We start from the raw sequence: 27,525 nt of genomic DNA, 5'->3' as shown, positions 1-27,525 counted from the left end.
TGAGCTATGGCTGGCGCTGCTGCCGATGCGGCCGAGCATTTCAAGCGGCGCAAATGTGCAGCCATTGACACCGGCCGAATGTTTGAGCCGTTTGGAATGGAGACGATCCTGAGATATTCAAAGATTTGGCCATGCGCCTAATAGACGCGACGGGTGACCGGAAGACTTGGGCATACTTCGCCTTCTGGACACCCTACCGGACGGCAAAGATCTGGAGCCAATATTTTTATTTGTAGGCATTTACTTTTTAGGTAGTTTTGTTTAGTTCATAGTTTAACTTATTTTTGTTAGTTTTAATAAATAAAAGTAAAATTAATACAAATTATCATTAAATTAGAAAAGTAAAAGAACACAAATTCACACAATCGAGCTGTTCTAAAACATCCTACTCATTATGTACCTATTTATACTTCTTCTCACAGTTTGATATCAAACCCTGCTTTCAATTGTTTTTTTTTTTTTCATATTACAAGTAATTTATAACATAATAATTACAAGTAAATTAAGTACTGTATAATTACATTTCGCCAAAAAAATCTTCACATTGAGAGATATATAGATATGAAAAACTTACAAAATTATAATTTTTGTTTTATTGAATCTAGAAACTTCTATTTTTGTCTCATGATAAGCTTCATAATTCATTCTACGAGATATCTTTGTAAATTATTGTTTACTTACCTACTACCTACAAATGATTAAAAAAAATGATATTTCTAAAAAACGGAAACCGTTTTCCAGTTGTAACTTCGCAGACAGGTAAGCAATATGATATCGAATTCAATTCACCCATATAGAGTAATTTGGATGTACATTTAATGTGCACTTTATACTGACTCCACTACGAGTCAAAGCAGTAGGCGGTCTCGTTTACAAGCGTAACTTGAACAAACAGCATGCAATGCGAATAATGCAATACACTGAAGAAAAACAAGAGGCACTTTATTTATTTTTCTTTGTTATCATTTGTTTAGGTGGTTATATTCCTGAAAAACAGCAAGGTTATAAACTGTTCGACATTACACGGAGTCTCAGTTATCGCGCTTAAGCGATGTTAGCCGTATTCATTATATTGGTAGTGGTGGGGGTTGGAGTGTCAGCAAAGACACCAAAGGAGCCAGGTAAAAATTACAAGCTATTATTTAAAGATTTTCTTTCAAAAGTTATTGGTTTAATATTTTACGTGCACAATTTTAATTACGGTAATACTTTAGGCCGGATTCTAACCGTTTGACCTAAACTCGTATAAAGTTATTTTCATGACGACAAAATAAAAAACAAGTGTAGCTAAACCGAATGTATAGTAACTACAAATAAAATTGTATACTTTTGCTAATTTTATTTCTGAACGACACCCGATCGACCAGATTGTGCCCATCGAGTGCGGTCCCAACTCACACTTCGAGCGATGTTCTAAAATATGCCCTCCAAAAGATTGTTCTGCCCTTATAGACCCATACTGGTTGTGCAAGAATTGGTTGCAAATCCGAATGTAGATGTAACGACGGTTTTTAACGTTAGAACGGAATATGCATTTCCCGGGCCGAGTGCCGTAAGATTTCACCACTTTACATTACGAGAATTTTACTAATATTATACTGCTATCTCACATTTTTCGTTATGTACCTATACAGCGTAAAAGTGCACCGCGGCAGCACCAAAATTGACTATGTATTTCAAAAGTCAATGCTGCCATCATTTTTTGAAAGGGATGGAGTCATCATTGGTAGCTTTTTAAATACTTCAATGTTACCAAAAATGTTGTTGTGGTAAAATTGTAGCTTATTGCTTTATGAAATTGCCACTGGTAAAATTGTTTTTGCTTTACGAAGAAAGAATATTATGACACATAAGTTAGAATTAAAAATTGAAAAACTTGAACACTATAATTTTTAAATATAAGGCTACCTTTAAAGGATGACTCACGTTAGACCGGGCCGTGTCATATCATAGAAAAGTAAGCGCCGGAAGCTCCGGCCCGGACACGGCCCGGTCTAACGTGAGTCATCCTTAAAACCTCTCGTATTTGGAAGACGATTAAAATGTAGGTAGAGTCTGTGCGGAAAGAGAAGTCGTGGAATGTATGGGGCCCAATACATTCCACGACTTCTCTCTCCGCAGACAAATCATATCCATATCCAAAGTTTAACGCCAACATTTCAGCTTAATCGCCCCACCATATGTTTATTTATAGAAGATTAAACACTGGGTATTAAAACTTACCTACACGATACTATATAGAAATCATCAAGCTACTTTTTATTACGATTATTACCCGCCATATATAGGTATACTCGGATTATAAACTAATTTAGTTAAGAATCTCACTTAATAACTACGAATTAAAGATAAATATTAAACACATGAAATATTTTCTTATTTATGTAGCTCCACCGATAAAATGCAAAAAAAACGAAGTATACAACCCGTGTAGTACAATATGTCCCCCTCAAACGTGTGAGTCCATCTACACCGACTACGATTGCCGTGACGCGACGAAGTGCGAGCCCGGCTGCGACTGCATCTCCGAGTACTTGAGGAACGGAACGGCAAACGACCCCTGTATACCTAGTCACCTGTGCCCACCCCCACCCCGTAAGAATCCTGTTTTTTGTATACTACTTACTCAATTTGATCTTGACACCATTGGTTTAACACATGGAACATTATCTTATTTGTTTAGCTCCACCGATAAAATGCAAAGAAAACGAAGTATACAACCCGTGTAGTACAATATGTCCCCCTCAAACGTGTGAGTCCATCTACACCGACTACGATTGCCGTGGCGCGACGAAGTGCGAGCCCGGCTGCGACTGCATCTCCGAGTACTTGAGGAACGGAACGGCAAACGACCCCTGTATACCTAGCCACCTGTGCCCACCCCTACTCCGTAAGAATCCTGATTTGTGTATACTACTTACTCAATTTGATCTTGACACCATTGGTTTAACACATGGAACATTATCTTATTTGTTTAGCTCCACCGATAAAATGCAAAGAAAACGAAGTATACAACCCGTGTAGTACAATATGTCCCCCTCAAACGTGTGAGTCCATCTACACCGACTACGATTGCCGTGACGCGACGAAGTGCGAGCCCGGTTGCGACTGCATCTCCGAGTACTTGAGGAACGGAACGGCAAACGACCCCTGTATACCTAGCCACCTGTGCCCACCCCTACTCCGTAAGAATCCTGATTTGTGTATACTACTTACTCAATTTGATCTTGACACCATTGGTTTAACACATGGAACATTTTCTTATTTGTTTAGCTCCACCGATAAAATGCAAAGAAAACGAAGTATACAACCCGTGTAGTACAATATGTCCCCCTCAAACGTGTGAGTCCATCTACACCGACTACGATTGCCGTGGCGCTACGAAGTGCGAGCCCGGCTGCGACTGCATCTCCGAGTACTTGAGGAACGGAACGGCAAACGACCTCTGTATACCTAGCCACCTGTGCCCACCCCGTAAGAATCCTGATTTGTGTATAATACTTACTCATTTTAATCTTGACAAAATGAACGCTAAGTTTACAATACAAAACTGAAATAAAGAATGGTATAAGCCTTTTTTGAGTGACATTTAGCAATATTTTTGTCACTTTAATATCTAGTGACGTAAACTGCAAGTATTATACTTTAGAAACCTTCACCAACTTACTTCATAGTTGATACATAATAATATTATTGTTGATAATTTAGGTACCTACCTACCTACCAAGTGATTTGATTTGTTCCTTCCAGCCCGACCAGTATGCGGTATCAACGAACATTATGAAACAAATAGAAACAAGTGCGAGCTGACCTGCAAGAACTACCACTTGGAACCAGTAATGGGTCCGTGTCAGGCAACCAGCGCCTGCTTCTGCGATGATGGCTATGTCAAAAACTCTAATGGGTTGTGCATTCCTAAGAAGAAATGCCGTAAGTATCATTAAGGCTAAAACTGCATTATTTTCGCATTTTTTAAAGACATAATATACATATAATGTTAGAAAACCTTTACTTAGATATAAATTACTTACCCTATGAAATTGACAAAAGATTCATTAATTTCACCTTACCCAGTGTGTGTTCAATTTGACTTGACAATCTAATGTTACCTACGTAAAAATCCGAATGTGGTAATCAAGCAAAAAAGTAGCTGGTATTTATTTGACAGTTGATGTATGGTGAATGGTCTATAGTGGTCCGACAAGAATACAAGTAATTTCTACTATTTTATGTTATGTCGCACTATAATAAAAATTGATATGACGTGCCATTTTTCCAAAACATGAAGGTGATGTTGCAGTTCTTTCACCACGTACTTTGCACATGGCCAACAAAGACGCAATAACGCACAGTTAATCTTATGTTAAGTAGAATTCATATTTTATAATTATGCTTTTTTTAGCTAAACATTTAGTATGCCCGCCGAATGAAGTAGTGTCCGAATGTTACAACAGCTGCCTCGTGACGTGCAAGACCAGGCTCCGGAGCGACGGTAGAATGTGCCAGTTGGCCTGTATCGACACCGGATGCGTATGCAAGAAAGGCTACCTGAGGCATGACAATGGCACTTGTGTCCCCATCAGCCAGTGCTGTAAGAATATTGTTATATATGTCACTTGGGCAGCGTACGCCATAACACCTTGTTCTTGGCGCTACGGGCACGAAAATTTGCCTAAGAAAAAAAAACATTTACATCATCAAATGCTACTATAACTCGCTTCACATGAAATAAACCTTGTATTCTGGTTGTGATTTATATCGCCTAATAGTGGTCCCAACGCAGTAAAGCTTTCTCAAAATTGCCAACTTTTTTTTCTCCATATTTTATAACATTCGGGTAGGAACAGCAGTATCTTGGGTTATGTAAAAAAAGAATTTCTTAACAGTACAACAAACTTTCTTTTGTAAAGCAAAAATTAATTTGAGTGTTTTATTTTGATAAAACTATAATTTATGATTATATTTTGAACAGCGCCACCTCGCTGTAATGACAATGAAACCTACTCGAAGTGCGGTACAGCCTGCCCCCCGACTTGTCAGAACAGAGGCGACAATAGCACTGTCTGCACTAAACAGTGCGTCGAGGATTGCTTCTGCAACAAGGGCTTCGTGCGCACTGATAACGATGACGGCAGCTGCATCAAGCCTGAAGACTGCCGTAAGTAAAGAAGACCCTTTTCGGAGTGAAAGTAATCATAGAGGTTATGGTTATGTTAAGAGATAATTGCCCTACAGCTGTAGAATTAAGATAAAAAACAGTTTTAAATCCTAGCGTTGCTGTATATTAGAACTTCAACTTCCTTCATTTCTCGTGATATGTAATATTTTAATATTAGATAGCTACGTCAAATTAAGCCGAAAATGGGCGATCTGCGGAAATAATTCGTGTAGTTTTGAAAATTGGTACAGTTATACCTTGTGGTGTACAGATGGACATACTAAAAGCCCTCGGGGTGGGGGTTGTGCTGAGGGTGTAGGGGGGGTTGAAGGTACTTTTTTCAAATTTTTATATAAGTATTAAATAATAGCGCTATAATTACTTCAGACCATAGAGTAACTTATACTAGAGCGGTACTGTCATAGTAAATTATGTAACCCCAGTAAATTCACTGCCATCTGTCGACACACTTTAAAACTAAAAATGAAGATTTATAAAAATACGATAGAATGTATTTAAATATAGATAAATGTTTTTTTTTATTTGCATTAATTATTTTTATGATTTGACCCATGTTCTTTCACTGATATGCGTTAAAATTGTTAAATAACAAACGAAACCGTCAACGCCATCTATACGACTGTAGGCCAAAACTAGTAGCGCCCTCTGAACGAGAATCAAATTTTCTTGATTTTCGAGGCACGTTTTTTCCTTAGACTGTATCCATCTATTACGGAGTTATATCTATCTTTGCTTCAGACAAAAGATTCTAGATAAAATTTTCTACAAATTAGGTCATATTCATTTTAACTCTACGATCGATACTTTACGAGATGGATGGAGGATGTTTAAATTAACAAAAAGATAAAAAATAGACGATTTAAGAAAACGTTTTTTCGTAGTTGTTCATCAATACTCAAATTTTTAGTTTAGAATCAGCAAGCTTATTCACCTGCTGATCAATTATAAAAATAACCGGCCAAGATCATGTCGGGCCATGCTCAGTGTAGAATTCCGTAGTTACCCATCCGTCAAAATATACTTTTTGCAAAAACTCAAAAACGGCTGAACCGATCAAATTCGCTATAGTTTTCCATGAAAGTCTTTACTAAGCTCTACTTTCACGATTTTTTGCATATTTTTTGATGAGTCCAAAAAAGTGAGTTCAAAAGTTAGAGGGGGACTCACAAACATTATTTTTTCTTTCAAACCGAATATTTCCGGAAATATCAAGTTTATCAAAAAATGTTCGTAAAGACTCATATTCATTTTAAAAGTCCTATCCAATGACATCCCACACTATAGGTTTGAAGCGGAAAAAAAATTCATCCCCACTTCTCGACCATGGTCTAACTGTTGAACCATGGGTCCAAAAAAATATGAAAAAAATCGTGAAAGTAAAGCTTATTAAAGACTTTCAAGGAAAACTAAGCAAACCTGATCGGTCAAGCCATTTTTGAGTTTTTGCAAAAAGTGTTTTTTGATCAGCAGGTGACTCAACTTGCTTATTCTATACAAAAAAATTCAGTTATAATGAACATCTACGAAAAAACGACGTTTTCTTATGTCGTTTATTTTTCATCTCTTTGTTAACTTAAACACCCTGTAGCTCCTAAAATATTGATCGTAGAGTAAAAATAAATATAACCTAATTTGTACAAAATTTTATGTAGAAACTTTTGTTTCAAGTAATTATAATGCTATTCGTACAGATATTCGAGCAAAAATCTGAAAAAAAGTATGTTCACCTGGACACCACCAAATTATTTCCGCAGATTTGTTTAATTTTCTTGGGTGTATGCATTCGTTATTAATACGCATCCCAAGGCGCCGAATTAGTGCTGGAATTACCAAGGAAATTACGCAAACAGTGACTTCCAGGCACAATTGCCATTGACAACATGCGTTAAAATATACAGGATGTTTGGTAGCTAGGTGCAAACCTTTAAGGGGGTGATAACTGAGGTGTTATGGACATTTAACCATATATGTCATTGCCAAAGTGTGGTATTTTTTTTGACCAAAACTTTAGAATTTTAGAAAAGTACCCAGAATTTGATAGTTACCTAGTGTTTAAGTACCTATCCCATTTTTTTATTTAGATACTTGTCAAGCCATGTAAATTAACGTCACCTTAAAAGAAACAGCAACAAACAGGCATGCTTTTAAAAGGTGAGCGTCAGGATGGTGGGTGGACCTCTGCGATTTCAACGAAATATTTATAAACATATTGTACCTTCAGTGTACCTCAGTGTACCTTTAATAAAAACCAGTATAACTCTCTATAAAACGAGATATTTAACAAAAAAGGTCCACCCGCCATTCTGACGTCAGGATGGCGGGTGGACCTATGAAATCTTGCATTATACCACACTAAAAGTATGCAGTTATATAGTACCGTTAGTGTACCTGTGTAAACTTTCATTAGAAATCAGTATATCTATCCCTAAAACGAGCTAGGTACAAAACAAGGTGCACCCGCCAACCTGACATCAGTATTAACCAAAAGTTTTTAAAATAAACTTAAACTTTATGTTCTCTTCAGGTTTAACAGTCTAATTTGATTTTTATATCAGTACTATTAGGTACCTATGCCCCACATATTTTCCATTAATGGTTTTTTTTTTCAGCTAATAACCAATGCAGTGACCCAAATGCAGAAAGAGTGCAATGTGCGCTGGCAGCTGAATGTCGGGCAACTTGTGCAAATCCTAATCCCAGACCTTGTATTTCACAAATCTGTATAAAAAATGAATGTGTCTGCAAAAAAGGCTACGTGCTATCCAAAAAAGGAGGGAAGTGTATACCCTTAAAACAGTGTCCTCGTAAGTATAAAAAGAAAATTGTATAGTGATAAATCGTTAACTTAAAACTCAACTCATTACAGAATTTGTCATTACATACTTTAGAAATTAATTAAATAATTTACGTCCGAATAAAATGAATTTAAATATTGAAAGGTGATTTAAGATAGTTTGTTCATCAATATTTTATAGATGTAATTTGTTCAAGTTGGTTGGTTGACTGGTAGAGAATGCCTTAAGGCATTAAATCCGCCATTTTTACTCTTTTTCTGTCATTTTGTGCAATAAATAAATAATTCATAAAATTTATAAATAAATCATACATTATAACGATAAAAAAATAAGTACGACTTGAGATCATTAAGATAAATTAAAAAGTCTCGTGTATCTTTTAGTCAGGTACTTTCACTAAAACTAGGTAACATGATTAGACCACGTCTAAGCTAACATTGAACAGAGCAAAGTGAGGGAGTGTTTATTTTATTTATTTTTATTTCATACATGGAAAACCAACAGCTATAAACATTTTTAAAGCTACAATAGAATTACAGAGCCAATTACAGGTTCTCACTTATAAAAATTAAATATACAAAAATCAAATATAACTAAAATTCAGTTCAACACACAAGTACCGACAGCACAAGCCAAGGTTAGTGTGAACTGCCAGCTGCAAAACCGCATAGACACAACAGGAATGGAATTCATTCAGAAAGTAACCATGCACTTCAACCGCTGACTGCACAAAACTTTAAAGATTAAACAAAAATAAATAAAAAAAAAAACAAAAAGCAAATACACCTATAAAGGACAACTTTAGTAAGCCGAGCCCGAACCTGCGCTAGAAGTATCACCCATATAAAATGCAATTAATTTCTTTCTTATTACAGATATGCTATCATTGAATATATCGAAGTCTAAATTAAGCAAAACTTTATTTAAAGTCTTGCCTGCCCTGCACAAAAAACTGTTTTTTCTATATTTAGTGGAAGCCTCGTTAGTACTAATGGGACGTAAGTGCCTTAACCTTCTCGATGGAACAGTGAAAGAGATTTTACTAAGTAAACTAGGACAATCAACATGGCTTTTAATAATGTTTATTAAATACAAAATATCCGCAATTTCCCGGCGTTTAACAAGTGGCATTAAGTGATGTTTTTTCCACAGCCTAAAATAATTAGCAGAATTATAATTTACATGCATTTTAAAGCAGAGGAATTTTATGAATTTAGTTTGTAATCGCTCAATCCTATCAACATAAATTTGATATTGAGGATTCCAAATCTGAGATGCATATTCCAGCTTGCTCCTTACATAAGCACAATACAGGATTTTAAGGGTCTTAGGACGAGTAAAACAAGCTGAACTACGCATTGTTATTATAAACATCTTATTATCATAGACATTTGACACTAATACACTACACTTAGTCCTTGCAATTGTCATGCAGAGTAAGCTTGGTCCGACTTTTACAAAAAATACAAAAAAAATACAAAAATGTATTTCGTTACCAGGCATAGATGAAATATAGGATAAAACAATCGGTTTCACTTACAAATATAACAATTTGGTTAGCAGTAGCCCTCACACTAGGTCAAGCCTGTGTCGTGAGGACTAGGAAATTCAGTAGATTTATCAATAAGATGATGCGAAAAAAGTACACGTGACTAAAACTAAATCTTCCAAATCTAACAAAAGAACCTTTTAAATATCACCACATAAGTCTATGAATCAGGTTAGTAAATCTGGAACCGTTATTTATTTATCGAGCGAGTAAGTCGCATCGAACGCAGAACAAAGCCATTTGAAATGAAATTTATTCCGACCCACATTTTTCTAGCCTCATAAGCACTTTATGACAATAGGTCACTGTGGTCCTAAACACACAGCTTTAGCCACTTATCGTAGCCTCCAAGCCCTGACATTTCTGCCAGGCGATTGTTGACACAGAAATATTTTCCCTGGGCATATTTACTTTTGCATTTTTCTGGGATAACATGTTTACTCTTAGGTCGGAAGTTCTGTAAGTGGGTTCAGCAAATAAGCAGAGATGGAGGTTGAGGTAATTTATTTATACATTACAGACGGTTATAATGAATTAATGACCGACTTATAGGTAATTGTTATAAATGACTGACGTTGAATAGGCTCAAAAAGTTCCGTAATAGGATCGCACGAGTGTTGTAATGCCTAATTATGTATATGTACATTTAAATACACTATTTTTTTTACAAATACAAATATTTATTTGCACACTACATTAAAAATAAAATACAGAATTTGAGAAAATCTTAAAAAATAATATAGTTACATGTAAAAAAATCCGCAACGCAGGCTTCGTCAGGTGGCTACAAATGCAAATCAGCAACATGCTTCGTCCCAAAAATACCAATGATGATATCCGCAACAGGCTTCGTCATTTTTTTTTGTTTAAATAAAATAACCGTCACGAACCGTACCTGACTGTCCCCATTACGCTGGCAGCGTTACCGCGCTGAATGGCCAACGAGATCTGTTGGACCAGGTACGATCCGGACCGAGGGTCGCACCCCCTGTCCCTCAGCCGCCGACCCAAATCCCTCACAAAGTCCCTAGCTTCCACAGCCCAAGGTCCCGCAGTTTCGTCTGCAACCGGCACAAAGTCGTACGTTGGTTCCAGGGCAGAGTACTTGGCATGCTTCATTTTGGCGGCATACTCCGCGGCAGTACCAGCAGACCTGACATTGAGACTCAAGTGGGACGGCGCAAATGTACTCACGCACGTTGCATCCCACAAGAGGCATCGTCCCCTCTGCCATGGAACCAATGTCAGACCATCAGGCCTCTTGCCATCCGTGCGGCACAACCCTAGAGGCTCCAAAACGCAAGGAATATTGGCCGACACCAAAGCCCTGCGGATGACATCATTGATGGCCTGATGCCTAGAAAAACGACCCGCGCACTTCATGCAGCTAAGGCCATGGTGACCGTCTTCTTCAACCATGACCCCACAAATGCACCGATGTGCTTCGCACACCTTACACCCCAAACGCAAGGCAACCGCGATTCTTAAGGAATCATACTCACTCGTCACTGTTTTATATACATACACATTATAAGCTTTCTATGATGTGTTCAGGAACCGCATATTACGACCGGCATTGTGGCATCGTTGCTATAGTTAGCTTATAAACAACATTCAAAATAATTTTATACAAGATAAATAACAACTAAACGTTGGCGGTAAATTAAAACTATTTTCACGCATGTCAAGCAACCATAGTTTTTTTTTAATTAAGAGGCATTCTAGACCCCATGGCCCCAACTGCCATATGATGCAGATTTGTCAAAATTATTTGCAATTGACACTTCATTTTGAATAAAACATCACCTCGACTGATATCAGAATAGAGGTCAAATCAATCAATTTCATTGCCATTGCAATACAGCGCGGGAATGCTGCCTGCGTGTTGGGAAACCTGCCAAAGGGTACTGGTTTAGTGGTATGTTTTTAGTATTTATTTTTAAGTTAGGTTTTTTAGTTTTAGTTAGTTTATTTGAATGGTAGTTTTAGTTTGATATATATTATTAGTTTATAATTATTATGTTATTTAAGTTTTCATCAATTACAGAGTTGTTCGAAATTTAAATGTAATTATAAAATCGATATGGATGTTTTATTGTGTTATAATAACATTTTCACACATAATAAATTCGTTCCAACAATCCAGTTTACTTTTATGTTGCTCGTAATTTGCGAGTTTTGAACGCATCATATAGAAGGTTTAAGGATGACTCACGTTAGACTGGGCCGTGACCGGGCCGGAGCTTCCGGCGCTTACTTTTCCATGACATGACAAGTCATGCTTTCCATAGAAAACGAAGCGCCGAAAGCTCCGGCCCGGTCACGGCCCGGTCTAACGTGAGTCATCCTTTATGATATGTGTGTAGATAAATTTAAACGTGTCACAGGTATTATGGGGTCTATAAATTTTCTGACAGAAGTAAGTAGGTAGGTCGCTAATGAAGTTGTGACATTCACGGTTTAAATATTATCGCCGGAGGAATGTTAAATTCACAAAAAGTCAAATTGCAAAGAAAAAATGTCAACTAAATACTGAGCATAAAAACATTAAGTTAGTACATTGTTGATTTTCTTTACTTAATTTTTATGGTAAGCTAAAAAATTGTGAGTTATTAAGAAAGCAGAATAGCAGTATCACATTTTCTTGTCGCTGTCGATAACCGAAGTATCCACAGAAATAAATATACCATAGAAGACGCAAATGCATCTACTTCGCGTGTCCGAACCCCGACCAAGCGTCGAGGTTGACCGTCGCTCTTGGACTGACGCGCGTCAGTTATTGCAGCCGGACTTCCGTGAAAACTTAACCTTTAACTACCTTCCGATTTCTATAGCATAACCACCTACGAGAGGTCATGTAGACCACTATTTGAAATGGGTCTAAAATATTTATAAGATTTATGTTAGAGGGACAATTAAATAATATTTACCTATCTAATGGTGTAAGGCATTTATTAGCAAATATCGATACAACATTAATCAATAACAAATAGCTTGAACTTAACATATAACATTTTTCTTACTTTTAACAAAAAAAAAGAATTGTGAAACCTTTGGGACAAGGGATCACAAAATATTATTTCATGGTATATTTTTTTATTATTAAATCTTAAAGAACAATAATCAGTCTAGCTAATTGGCTATATTTTTTATATAAAAACGTATTATTATTATAAAATTGCAAGATATTCAAATAGCAATTTTTCGCGGCAGCCAATACACAGCCAATAAATACAATACTCACACATTTTATTCAATACTTCATGATGTCTATTAATCGATTTGCTCCGTTTGCTCGTGGTTCGCGGGAGAGCGGGCAGTGAGCTAGCGAGACCGCAGATATAAAATCTATGAGTATGAGCGAGATAGTTGAATCGTAGCGGGGCAGAGGGGCATCGGTGTCTTTGAATCGGTGTCGTTGTGGTTTCCCATTACTAATTTGCTGCTGGGACGTCACAGTAGGTGGTAAAAAGTCGGCACGCTTAGTTTCAATACAAATCGTGATATTTGCGTCATCTAGCGTATATATTAAATCTGTGGAAGTATCCTTCTAAAACCCGAATGTCATTCTAAGAGCTAACGATACTTTCGAATCCCATTCTCATTGCGGTCAAATGATATTGGGTCATATTATTAAGCATTCGTCCTTAGACTTGCTAACTACGAATTAAAGAAAAATATTAACACCATATACTAATTGGTTTAACACGTGGAATATTATCTTATTTGTTTAGCTCCACCGATAAAATGCAAAGAAAACGAGGTATACAGTCCGTGTCGTATAATATGTCCCCCTCAAACGTGTGACTCCATCCGCACCAGTTACAACTGTCAGGACGCCCCGAAATGCGAGCCCGGCTGCGACTGCATCTCCGAGTACTTGAGGAACGGGACCGCCAACGACCCCTGTATACCTAGCCACCTGTGCCCGACCTGTAAGAATCCGTTTTCCGTATACTACTTATCTAGATCTTGCCACAATGAACGCTAAGGAACGCAATGTTTTTGTCACTTTAATATCTAGTGAAGTAAACTGCGAGTATTATGATTTAAAAACCTTCACCAACACTCGGGTAGTAACAGCCGTATCTTAGGTAGTAGTATGAACGAAAATTTTGCAAGTTATGTAAAAACAGAATTTCATAACAGTACAGTTAACTTTCTTTTGTGAAGCAAAAACTAATTTGAGTATTTTATTTTGTTAGAACTATTAATTATGATTATATTTTGAACAGCGCCACCTCGCTGCAATGACAATGAAACCTACTCGAAGTGCGGTACAGCCTGCCCCCCGACTTGTCAGAACAGAGGCGACAATTGCACTGCCTGCACTAAACAGTGCGTCGAGGATTGCTTCTGCAACAAGGGCCTCGTGCGCTCTGTCGACGGCAGCTGCATCAAGCCTAAAGACTGTCGTAAGTATAGAAGTAACATTTTGGAGCGGTTATTGTCTTACAGTTGAAGAATTAAGATAAAGAAATCTTTCAAATCTCAGCATTGCTGTATATTAGAACTGCAACTTCCTTCATTACTCTCATATATAAAGATATACTTATATCTTATCCTCTTACTCATCTTATATTAGATTAGATGTAGGAAAGGAAAGAATGCATATATCTTAAGGTGCAGTGGGTTCGGCCAGCAGTTTAAAAAAAATCGCAGCTCTTTTTGAATGATAATACGGTTTTCAAAAAATATGATTAGCAATATTAGCAATCTTGAGGCCTTTCTCTAGTAACTTCATCGATTCGAAACCTGATAAAACAACTTTTGCTCGATAGAGCAAAATTTACCTAAACTCGATCAAGCACATTTATGACGACCTGAAAAAAAGAACCCGGGCCAGAAATCCCGCCCTTGAAACCATATTGGAAGTCCCTTAGAAGTCCTATCGAAGAAGAATGTAATGGAAGATACTGTAAAAAAATATTAAGGTCGATAAAAAAAACCTTATGAATGGCTAGAAGAGGCAATACTTACAAAATATATAAAAAATCTGAAAACTGTTTAAATCGTTATTAAATTTCCTTGAAAACCCAATTTTTCCAGTAGGCATAAGTTTTGTTCCAGTACGCATTTTTAGAGTGGTATCGTTCTAAGCCCTGAAAATCTGGAAGTATTTAAAGAAATCTTTTGGAAATCACACCAATTTATAGAGGAAAAGCCTTTCATAATGTATATTAAATATATATCTGCCACGGTCACGTTTACAGTTTTTACAGAAATTGAAAGAATGATAAAAATGCTGAGGTGGTCTGATTTCTTTGCACCCGAGTGTAGGTCTTAAACGCACCATTATAAATTTAATCCATTTTTAGTGTTCCGTGCAAAACTTTGTTTTGACAAACGGAACACTTATGGGATCACTTCGGTCTTGCAAATCAGTTAAATGCGTTTTTCTCAGAGACCGTTTGACGTAGATACCTAAAATTTGAAATAGTTATAGCAATTACCACCACTAATATTGTAAATAAGTCAAAACCGCTTATTTCTTATTTTAGGGGGAAGTTTAGGGGGTTGAGAGGGGTAACCAGATTTTTTATTTTATTTGTAAGAATTGTGTGTGGTACCATTAGAAAGCTTGCAAAAAATTTAGTCGATGGACTGATTTTGACTTCATTTTAGACTGCAGTAGTTTCGATAAAAAAAGGAATTAAAAGTTGCAAGTTTTCATACAAAAATATTCGCCTCTGTCCTGGGGGTTTTCGCAAAAACAGCTAACAGGCAGCTAACCAGACAATAGCCAACTAAAACGAGCATGAAGACGGCGGGAAAATTATCAGGTTAACGTAACCTTTACTAGTTTTTTGACTGCAGCCTGATCTTTGGTTACTTAGGGAATCAGTACTTGCTAATTCTGTACTTTACAATGGTTGACTGATTACCTTAAAAAAACACCCCTATTCGAATAGAAATAAGTTTAAATTTGGAACGGGATTTTTCACATATTTAAGTCATTTAGTAAATTTGTTTGTGGAATTTATATGTGCATAGTTACTAAATCGTAGATAGCTAGATAAATTAATTTAATATTTATTTAATAGTGTTGATCAGAGGCGTATTTACATATTTGGCGCCCCGGGCCATTGGGCCTCTGCCGCCCCCCATGACCCACGAAACAAACACATAAGCATAATTTTTTCGCAGTGCCTTTCTGCAGAGCTTGTAATCGAACCTATAGCCATTTGTAAGCGATGCCGACGGCCGAGCTCTGCATAAGGCCGGAGACCCGGAGCGTCCGATAGCGATATGCTGCTGCTGATAGTGATATGCAAGGTCGAAGACCGAGCTGGAGGTGAGGAGAGCTATTGGAATTGGCTTGGAACTTGGAACCAATGTGATCTCGGCTCTTCTGCTACTCGACCTTTGGCGTTCGCTCAAATTAAAACGAGGCGCGGCCTATTAGTTATTCTGTGGCGCGACTTGCTGGACTGTTGATGATTTCAAATTTTGACTATGACTGACAGTTCAGTATCTGATTAGTCAAATTATACTGTCGAGTTAAGTAAACCTGGATAAGGGTTGTGTGATGGACAGATATGATTTAGGAACCTTATACATATTACAAATTAATGGTCATTTATACAATATGGTACAACACAGGTTCATGGCAATACTGTATGTAAATAAATAAATAAATAAATAATTATTTCAAATTGATTGCAGTTAAAACTAGTTTTGAAAACTTTTCGGGAAAATGCATTTTCACTAGGTGAAACTAGTTTTCACTGTAGGTATTCTGCCAGAGTTAAAAGATAGGTGCGACGATGAGCAAAGCGAGAAGGCGTATGTTAGGCTAACCGTGACCAATCAGCGCGAATTCGAGGGAATGGCGATGAATTAAATGTCGTATAATTTAATACAGAAACGGGATTTAATAGAATGCACCATAAACCTCGTCGCACGTAGAAACCTACACCCCCACCGCTTCTATTGTCGGATCGCGGAACGAGCTTTAATACGTAGCCAGGCAGGCACGGTGCGGTTTTTTCGGCGCCTTTCTTTATCCAAGTTTCATTAAGAGCCAAAATGTCCAGATTTGTGCCGCAGAACCGACCCCAGAAGTTCATCCGGACCTGTGTTTAGGGACCTCACATTTAGCAGACCAAGCTTCAAACAATTACTCTTTGTCACCAATTCTTTCGTATACATAAGGACCGCTATTTTGAAAAACTATCAACCACTCGCTTTGCTGCTTAAGATTGGTATTCTTTAAAGAGGCGAAAAATATTATGCTACAGGATTTACGGATACTACCATGTACAGGTATGGCAACGACTTTATAACTCCATTGATAAAAAACAATAAAAACATATACAAAATGGCGTTTCTGGCAACATTCGCTTAAGCATATATTTTTTTCAGTATAGTTTTTGACAATATATTTATTGAAACTAATATTCAGCCAACAATTACACTGGCAAAAACCTGTTCGATATCTATTTCTGACTTAATGCGCCGTGCAGCAGAATCCTTATTACGACGAGCGTATACTCGCCCGTCTCTCGTCCAGTGATATTGCCAGTTTAGCCGCTTGCACTCTTGTCGGGTCTGGTAAAAAAGCGATCTGTTTTGCCTCGTTAACCGTTCATTAACGTAAAACCTGCTCGGACTACCCGGCAGACCAAAGTCCGAAGTGTCGACCGCACGGCGAATACGCGCAGCTTTCAATAACTCGGTGCGAGGACCTCGGCGGGCGAGCCTAAAACGTTAGTGAATTCGTTATTAATACACGAGAAATTTGTAATTTTTACGGAGCTTAACTTAATCACTGTTTACTGCTGCGCGAATGCGCGGGTACCTCCTCCTGTTTGGTACCTAAATAAAGATATAAAGAGAGATTTTATGCTACTGGACGTGAGATATAAGAGGGACAGTCGGTGTCTACGACACGGATATCAAATGTCGCCTCCCTCTGTGCATCCTATTAGACACCGCGGCAGCAGAGATCGCCGCGAAGTCCACCGTCGCCTTCGGTAATGATGGGTTCTTTGACCACGTTCCCCCAGATTATATTATATTATTATTATAAGAGTTAGGGGCGAAAACCAGGTTTCATACAATTTTTGAAAAACTCCTATAAGACGGGCATAGCTATGATTAAATTATATCAAGTTGTGTAAAAATATTTTCCATTATGTCAATATCTAGGGAGGAAAGTGAGAACCATGGATGTAATTTTACCTACATCTATGGTGAGAACTACGTTTGTGCGGAGAATCGATTGTCCCCTATCCTCTTAATGTATGCTAGAGACCTCATACTATTGTCACTGTGACAAGGTACAAAATGAATCATAAATTAAACCTGTTCGAAATACCTTAAGCAATGATAAAAGCTTTATCATTTCATAGTGTTTGAGATATGCCTAAACTTTAATGCGTCATAACGATGCGTACAGTCACCTGCAATAATATGTTACTCTTCAAAGGCCGCAAAAATATGAGACACGCTCAGGCTCTACAAATAAGACCATGTCAGATATTTTTGCGGCCTTCGTAGAGTAACATATTATTGTAGATGACTGTACGATAGTAGATAGATTACCTACTCACGGAACACTTTGCTGCCGCAGTTGTGACTGCGGGCTTGGCCTAATTATTTTTTTAATTTTACGCATTAGATACCTATATCTAATGCGTAAAATTAATACATACTTTCCTTCCCTAGAAGGAAAGTATGCATTCATTATTAATACGCAATACAGGGCGCCGAAGTAGTACTGGAATTACGCATATTGATTGCTTGGTCATAATCATCATTGACAGCATGTTAAAATACATAAATACAGGATGTTTGGTAGGTAGGTTAAAAAGATTTAAGGTATTTAATTTTAATTAATTCATTTATTAAATTTTATAACAGGTATTTTTAAACAGGTTTAGCCATATTTGTCTCAGCCGAAATTTGTTTTCTTTTTTCGATCAAAACTTAAGAAGTGTTCTATTCAATAGAGCGTGGCACGACTATTTTCGAGAACTAGCGCAGAGTCTATTGGGATCATCACTGACTGGACTATTGTAACCATTGCCTGACATCGTGCTGATAGACCGAGCCCAGCACCGGACCGTGCTCGTCGACGTCACCATCCCCCATGATGAGAATCTCGTGAAAGCCGAGAAAGACAAGTCCAGCAAGTAGTTACCTAAACTTGGCTCACTACTTTTACTTTTATATGCATATTGTAAAAATCCTAACCTAAGAAGGAAAATAAATAAATAAAATAAAATACCTTATTTCGTCAAGATTATTATATGGCTAGAATGTTCAAAAATACCTCGGCAATCACCCCTTAAAGTTAGGCACCTAGCTACCCCTATGTATAGTATTTTTCTAAATTTGTGATTACAAATTTTAATAACTAAGTACTTAATTCCCTTTATTTTCTAATTGCAGCACCTCGCGTCTGTGGTTCTAACGAAACACTAGACCCATGCCCCCCTACGTGTCCTCCTACGGATGGATGCCAGAATTTGTGGTCGAAGTTTAATTGCACCAACGCTATCAAGTGCTGCAAGCCTCAGTGTCGCTGCAACCCTGGCTATCTCAGAAAGAATAATGTCTGCGTCCCTACCGAACAATGTTTGAATTAGTTAAGAATCGATTACACCATACTTGATGCAGCGTATACGCAGTGCCCAATCTTAAGCGTTGCGTTTTTGTTGTAGTTACATATTTGTAGTAAACTGTGCATCAACGTCTTTAGACCAGCGGTGTGCTCGATCCTTTTTTTTGCAACTAAGTCCATAAATAATCAATACAATTAACTGACCTTTTATAAACCTTCTCGAACGAGATAAGATCTGCCGATGGTTAGTTTATTGTGTTGCTCTTGGTAGGTAAATTAAATAGAGCGTAAGATAATATTTTTGTAAATTTTCCGGATGTCTTAGACCAAAGCGTTTCCTGTGTATTTATTAAAAATGTTAGAAACATTTATTTTACGGAAACAAAAACGATGTAAAACATAATTAGACACATACACACATACAGAGACAAGAGATTACATATTTGTTGTTCGTATGAAATTGAAATTCAATAATTAATAAATTACTTGTACATCAAAAATAAGTGTGTAATTATTTTACTTTTATTTTACTATTTTAATTTATTATGTCCTTTTTATATCTACATAATATAAAGCACGAGGTTATAAACCTATTAAAAAAAAAAACTTTCTAAAAAATTCTAATAGCTTTTAAGGGTTCCGTACCAAAAAGGTACAAAAGGAACCCTTATGGTGCGACTGTCCGTCTGTCTGTCTGTCTGTCACATTGCTAAATATCTCGAGAACTACTGAAGGTATCGATTTGGAATAGTTATGAACAGCGCTAACCTTAACACATGGGAAGTGTAATTTTTGTATTTTTTTTATTAATTATGAAAAATGCCCAATATAAAGAGGGGGCAAAAAGTCAAAGTTTAGTTACTAGATCGAGTAGGATATCATTTGAAAGAGCTCGAATTGAACATTACAAAACAATTTTTTATTTGTTTTTCATAATGAAAAAAAATTGACTTATGAAGGAAAATGTAAAAAAAATACCATTCCCCCCACTCCCCTTATCTCCGAAGTTTACCAACGAATATTTTAACATTATCATAAATATTACAGGAAATTTTTTATCACACCTCTATCGCAAAAACTTTTTTTTAATTATCAAAAAACTTTTTTTAAATTAATTTGCAATTTAAGCCCATTTGCGGGTGTTTGTTATACTTGAAATGTCTATGAGATTACACCAAAAATACCTTCTATCAAATAAAATGAAAATTGTTTAAATCCGTTCACATGATAAAGAATTCAGTGTCCTTGAAAAACCAACATACATAGTTACAAGTCGCGCAAATTAGTTAGCCAATTTGCCGATAGATGGCGCTGTACACAATTACGCTTGGTATATCCTCATTGGTATACTTCTGGTCAAGTCTTTCGTGATTCTAAAGAGGATATAATAGGATAGAGCGGTACTGTCATAGTAAATTTTGTAACCACAATAAATTCAGTGCCATCTATCTATACTTTAAAACTAAAAATGAAGATTTACAAAAATACGTTAAGATGTATTTAAATATGGATAAACGATTTTTTTTATTTGCATTAATTATTTTTATATGATTTTGACCCATGTTCTTTCACTGATATGCGTTAAAATTGTTAAATAACAAAAGAAACCGTCAACTCCCTCTATACGAGAGTAGGCCAAAGATAGTGGCGCCATCTGATCGAAAATTAAATTTTCGTGATTTTCGAGGCACGTTTTTTCCTTAGACTGTATCCATCTATTACGGAGTTATATCTATCTTTGCTGATACCCTCAACTGACCTGACTTTAATATAAGCATAAATTTTAGGTCTGTGCTTTAATAAAACCATGTAAATGTCAATCCAACTGTCGGATAATGTTGTGTAGCTGCAAAAAAGCAGCACTGAAAGTTATATCCTTGTGTAATTAATTCCGAAAAATGTTATGCCGAATTTCAGAATACCGAATTTTATTATTCCGATTTTTAAATGCTCAAAGTTCCGACTGTCGTAATTACGAATGATGAAAATCACGAAGATTTATATTTCCGAAAAGCCGAATTTTGTAAATTCCGTACCACATAATTCCGATTATAACAATTCCGATGGTGACAAACACCGAATTTAATATATAATTACGATTTTTGAAATCACGAATTCCGAATTGCCATTATTCCGAAATTTTATATTCCGAACCACATAATTCCGATTATAACAATTCCGACAGTTAAAAACGCCGAAATTAATTAAATTTACGATTTCTGAAATCACGAATTCCGAATTGCCATTATTCCGATTTTTTTTATTCCGAATTGACGTTATTCCTATTTTAAATATCCCAATTTTTAAATTTCCGAATAACGATATTCCGAATATATTGTTAGTTGGTTTTCTTCAGGGTCGCAGTTCTAACTTAACCTAACCCACTTTTCTGGCAACAGTTTGTTTTCTTGAGGGTCGCAGTTCTAACCTAACCTAACCCACTTCTGACAACAGTTCGTTTTCTCGGGGGTCGCAGTTCAAACCTAACCTAACCCACTTCTGGCAAGAGTTCGTTTATTTCGGGGTCGCAGTTATAACCTAACCTAACCCACTTTTCAGGCAACAGTTCGTTTTCTTGGAGGTCGAATCTCCGAATCCGAATTTATTTATGCCGAATTTTTATGCCAAAAATAATATTTTATGCCGAATTTAACGTGATGCGGCACGACAGGCACCCGTAATAATTACTAAAACGTGAGTCTTCATTTGAATATCACAAATTTCATTATTCCGACCTTATAAAAGACCGAATTTCTGAATACCGAATTACTCAAACGAAACGTGTCTTCATTTGAATATCACGAATTTCATATTTCCGACATTACAAAAGACCGAATTTCTGAATTCCGAATTATTTTATTTCCGATCGGACAATGGTTTTTCGGAATTTAAGAATTCGGAAAAACATTTTTTCGGAAAAGTGTTAAATCGGAACTTCAAGCTTTCGGTAAAATGACAATCGAATTTTCAATTTTCGGAAATAGCACACTCGTGATTTTCTTCCATCGTGTTTTTAAAAGTCGTAATTTCTATATTTCGGTCTTATAAAAAATCGGGATTATGAAAATCGTGCTTATGAAACTTGGAAAAACATATTTCGGAATTATTGGGTGTTCCCCTTGTGTAAATGTGTATTTGATCGTTTTTGTTTTGTTTTAATGTTTTATTTTATAGAATTAATATCTCTACCGCATAAGCGTTTTGGCATCTTAGCTGTAAGTTTGTGCATGTGACTAAAATAAAGAAAGAAACAATAATTGTAAAAACTTGTAACAAAATCTAACTGTTTTTCGCATGTGTAGGCAATTTTTATTGCATTTACTTATGGCATTAAGTCCGCCTTTTGTACTGTAAGGTTTTCTTTTGTGCAATAAAGATTAAATAAATAAATAGGCATCCATAAGTACTACTTTTCTAATGAAATTCCATAATTAAAACCAAAAATCTTTGTAATTTACTAATAATATTTGTGAGGGGGAGGGAGAGGGGGACCACAAAACTGGTTGGCAACATCTGTTAATTGGATGTCTGGCCTGCCTGGGATCTACACACAACACATGTATACAATATATATCACAAGTCAGAATGAGGTCCACAAATTTTGCAAACTGAACTTAACCACGAATAATTGTTATACTGTGACAACCGAGAGGCAGGTCCGTGCAACTTTAAAAAAAAGTCTAAATCTCATATAAATAATACTTCTTGGAAACAAAATATATGCCAATGTAGAGGTAATTAAACTTCCTTTAAATTGATACTAAACAAACTAATATTAATTAGGTAGTTCAATTAGGCTAAGAGTTAGACTAAAATTAGTCCAATTTGTGCAAAAGGTGGGATTTTTTCGATAGCAAATGTTTAAGAATTGTAAGGGGGAAATTCAAAGGGCTAGTGGGGGTAACGGCACCACTTTTCAGCCCGGCAACAACGGGTTTCTAGGAGCGTAGGAATAGGAACCCCACTACAGGGATTAGAAGTCAAACTGCGGTGCGCTATTTTTACAAACGAACATCTTAATGAAGCCTGCTCTATAACATAGATTAGTATATGTTAGCTCTATAAGTCAATTATTCTATAATATGTGTTCCGTCGTATTTATTTCATGAAGAAAAAAAATACAATTTAGGTTAATCCATGATTCTCGTACAGTACTAATACTCTAAGAACTAGTGATTAAATAGTTATTTGTTATACAAGGGTGCAAAGTTGTATTTTACCCGCGAGTGTTTTAACACACGAGAAGTAAAATACATTTGCACCCGTGTGTAACACAAAACTTTTCCCCTCACTATACCGAGGAAAATGCAACATCCACAGGCGTTAGATCATCTTCATCAACTGGAATCACTCATTTTTTTACGATATTATAACAAAAAACTATGAAATGTCAATGATGCGTTTTGCATCGACTTAACTTGTGCGTTAAGAATTATATTTATCATAATTATTAAAAAACAAACGTTTATTATGGAATTTTAAGGTTTATGACTTGAAATCATTAAATAAAGCTAAATCTGGTATTTTTTATTAGATTCTCAAACCATTTATTTAATGATAATTAATATCGAACGAACCATTATTATGAGCGTTTTACGTTTTGTTATCTGTCAAGCTACTTAAACAAGCTTCATTCAAGGTCAAATTACTTTCCCCACTAGTGGATAAAATGCGTTTTTCCCCGCTTGTTTTAAAGGATAAAAGACGGCTTTCCGAGCTAGTGAGGGGAAAAATACATTTTAGGTAATCGGTTTCGTCCTAATTTTTAATATCTATTAAACACCAAAAAATGGCGCTATAGCTTTAGTCTTTAAGTCGGACTGTTTTAACATCTTTATTGCCACTTAGATATTTACAAAAATGGTATAAGAGAGAGAAAATGAAAAATGAAAATATTTTATTACATTAATAAAATGTTACATTACAAGGTTGGGACTTCCTATTAAGGAAGCCCCGGAACTTTACCTAATACAATTTTATCTACATTAAATATGTGTGTGTGTGTGTGTGTGTGTGTGTGTGTGTGTGTGTGTGTGTGTGTGTGTGTGTGTGTGTGTGTGTGTGTGTGTGTGTGTGTGTGTGTGTGTATGGGTGTGTGTAGGTGTATGAGATCGTGTGAGTGCAGGTGGTGAGGTGATGTACTAATCGGCACTTCTTATATATAGGTACTGAGTACTAGAAAGAGAGACTTAAAAGTTTAAAGGTAGCTAATGCCGGCTTGCCTACTTTTCGCACTTGTATCGTAATCAAAGAAAATAAGCTGCACACTGCGGAAATGAGAATGTTGCGCTGGACAGGTGGTGTGACATTACTGGATCGCGTACGAAACGTACACATACGAGGCAGCTTCAGAGTAAAACCTATCCCTGACAAACTGGAAGAAATCCGACTCAGATGGTATGGTCACGTCATGCGGCGACCACCTGACCACATGACACAGAAAGTGCTGCACATTTACCCACCGCCGTCGGCGAGGCGAGGAAGACCCCGACAAACATGGATGGCCACTATAAATAGGGACTTAAAGAAGGCAAAAATACCAGCCCAGACGACCCGGGACAGACAGTCCTGGCGAAGAATTACTAGGAGAGCCGACCCCAAATGATGGGATTAAGGCTAGGAAAAGAAGAAGAAGAAGATCGTAATCAAAGATAGATATAACTCCGTAATAGATGAATACAGTCTAAGGAAAAAACGTGCCTCGAAAATCAAGAAAATTTGATTCTCGTTCAGAGGGCGCTACTAGTTTTGGCCTGCAGTCGTATAGATGGCGTTGACGGTTTCGTTTGTTATTTAACAATTTTAACGCATATCAGTGAAAGAACGGGTCAAAATCATCAAAATATTTAATGCAAATAAAAAAAGTCATTTATCTATATTTAAATACATTTTATCGTATTTTTACAAATCTTCAATTTTAGTTTTAAAGTGTGTCGACAGATGGCAGTGAATTTACTGGGGTTACAAAATTTACTATGACAGTACCGCTCTAGTATAAGTTACTCTATGATCGTAATGTACTAGTTTTAGTACTCCATACAATTATATACGTCACTAAAAGTAAAAAAAAAAATTCAGTAAAAATCATTGAGTGACACACCACGTGAGTAATACGTTTTTAATAATTATTTCTAATTAATTACTAAGTGATACTTTTGAAAATAATTGTTTTAAACGTTCAACACAATGTCTTTCCCCTAATTTTTAAAGAGGGTGTACAAAAAATATATAAGAGCTATAAAACAATAATTGTTTTAAACATTATCATTCATTCAGTTTTTTTTTTCACAAAGTTCTCTACTTATTAAAAAAACGTAAGTACCATAAATATGCCTTTAGCTAGTGTGGTTTTTTGTACCGTATAAAAGATGACTCACGTTAGACCGGGCCGTGTCCGGGCCGGAGCTTCCGGCGCTTCGTTTTCTATGGAAAGCATCACGTGATCACCTATCATGTCATAGAAAAGTAAGCGCCGGAAGCTCCGGCCCGGACACGGCTCGGTCTAACGTGAGTCATCCTTAAAGATACCATTGTGCATAATACATATGATCCGACATGCACTTGGCCGATTATTATATGTAGCTTGCTTTAATCACAAAAGTGCTAGGAGCTCAAATTTCAAATAATAATGATAATAAACCTGTTGCTTCGTAGCCTAGCATCGAAAATGCCGACTCGAGAAAAACATGTTTTTTTGCTATCATATTGCAGTTGGCAAATATTAGTTATCACTCGTATATCGTGTGAACAATGCGCTGGAATATTAATTTATAGCAATGAAATAGTGGAAATAGCGCATGGTTTGCAATTAGTCATTGAAATAAATTAACTTAAAGAGTATTATGTTAACTAAAAGAAAAAATATTTTTTAATAAAGTTGCTCAAAAAGTGCTACTTTACGTAGCTGTTTAGCGTGCGGAAAGTTGTTTTTCGCGAACTAGTGTTTTTACTTTTCCAATTCTTTTAAATTTATTTTATTCTTGTTCCAATTCATGACTACTTATTGATGAGTGTTGACATTAGTTTCCTTTAAACGTCGTAATCAACATAAAAACCTACTGTTAATGTAAGAATACGAAAAATATACATATTTCATAGTTTATTACTTACCTCTTCATCATTATAATACGTCTATTTTTTTTATATTGAATATTGAAAAACCGTTCTTAATAAGTTGTCTGAATGGAACGGAACGACGGAAGAGGTTTTTTTCCTTTCTGCTTTAAGTTTCCAAAGGCAACATTCGATATTGTTTTTATAAATGTACGATACACAAATAATCGTTATTAACGATATTTGGGTAATAATAGTACAATGTTTTATATTTACAATTGTTTCTGTCTTATAGAACATGCATAAAAAAACTTTCATTAAAGTGGGTTCAATAATAATAACACCCAGCTAAAAAACACCTATTCATAATGTCAATGTCAATGGTGTCACAGAATTAATAATATAAAAATTTTGAATTCTGTATTAAAAAACGTCGTTCGATACACTTGCGGAAGTGTCATTCTTCACTCGTCCCCAGTCTTGCCACGAGCCGCAGGCGAAAAAAACTTTCATTAAAGTGGGTTCAATAATAATAACACCCAGCTAAAAAACACCTATTCATAATGTCAATGTCAATGGTGTCACAGAATTAATAATATAAAAATTTTGAATTCCTTACTTGTTGTTTTTCTTATTTTTTCGCAACTGTATTAAAAAACGTCGTTCGATACACTTGCGGAAGTGTCATTCTTCACTCGTCCCGAGTCTTGCCACTCGCCTGCGGCTCGTGGCAAGATATCTCGGTACTCGTGAGCTAATGACATACTTTCCACACTAGCATCGAAATGTACTATTGTGGTTGAAGTTTATTTTATTAGCAATACCATTGTATGGTTTCTCGTAGTAAAAAAATTCAAGAAAATTGGATCTAAGAGCTAGTTGGGCCTCAACCTCGCCTTCCTTTCTTTTTGTTTTTGTCTCCATCCATTAAAATATGTTACATTTGGTGATATAACTTATGTGCAAAATATAACAAATCCGTTATAAGCGCATTGTAATATGCCTACTTGAATAATAAACTATCTCTATCGCTATCTGGGTATCGCTGGTGGGTCTATCGTTATCTAGGTACAGGTGAATATGTACATAATGTACTTATATCTTCAAATCATATAATATCCATACAACTTTACTTCAATGAGTTCGTTTGTGTGTAAATACAGGCAAATGTTAATCATGCGTAGCGACAAAAACACATTGTGCCACTTCTTAAATAAACAGCAACGAGTTTTGAATAGCGTAGCGTATGGATGATATTTTTTATATAAAAGAAAACACCCAGCAATCTACACTAATGACGTACTTGTGGGATAGAGCGGACGTCAAGATCATGCGCTGGGGAATAATAGTATTGGTGACAGGAGCTCTGGCAGGAGTTCTA

General features: G+C 36.2%; 1 protein-coding gene across 1 annotated transcript; it reads left to right on the top strand.

Annotated features, from left to right (window-relative positions):
- Positions 1–1,051: 1,051 nt before the first annotated feature.
- Positions 1,052–19,158, top strand: LOC134749505 (keratin-associated protein 10-4-like). The gene is made up of 9 exons (XM_063684449.1): positions 1,052–1,121; positions 2,389–2,595; positions 2,684–2,890; positions 2,979–3,185; positions 3,274–3,474; positions 3,751–3,930; positions 4,403–4,591; positions 13,759–13,938; positions 18,920–19,158. Exons 1-9 carry the CDS (start codon positions 1,052–1,054, stop codon positions 19,114–19,116), a joined length of 1,638 nt encoding a protein of 545 aa, XP_063540519.1. The 3' UTR covers positions 19,117–19,158.
- The last annotated feature ends 8,367 nt before the right edge of the window (positions 19,159–27,525 follow it).

Source organism: Cydia strobilella, chromosome 2 (genome assembly GCF_947568885.1).
Source record: "Cydia strobilella chromosome 2, ilCydStro3.1, whole genome shotgun sequence".
In the NCBI taxonomy this organism is placed as follows: domain Eukaryota; kingdom Metazoa; phylum Arthropoda; class Insecta; order Lepidoptera; family Tortricidae; genus Cydia; species Cydia strobilella.
This window is presented reverse-complemented; position numbering and strand designations above follow the sequence as displayed.

What these genes read in the sequence shown, in the direction of transcription:
- LOC134749505 (XM_063684449.1), top strand. Translation starts at nt 1,052, where the DNA reads ATGTTAGCCGTATTCATTATATTGGTAGTGGTGGGGGTTGGAGTGTCA. An exon ending in CCTGTGCCCACCCCTACTCC is followed by an intron (nt 3,186 to 3,273) that starts GTAAGAATCCTG and finishes TTATTTGTTTAG; the next exon opens with CTCCACCGATAAAATGCAAA. An exon ending in CATTCCTAAGAAGAAATGCC is followed by an intron (nt 3,931 to 4,402) that starts GTAAGTATCATT and finishes TGCTTTTTTTAG; the next exon opens with CTAAACATTTAGTATGCCCG.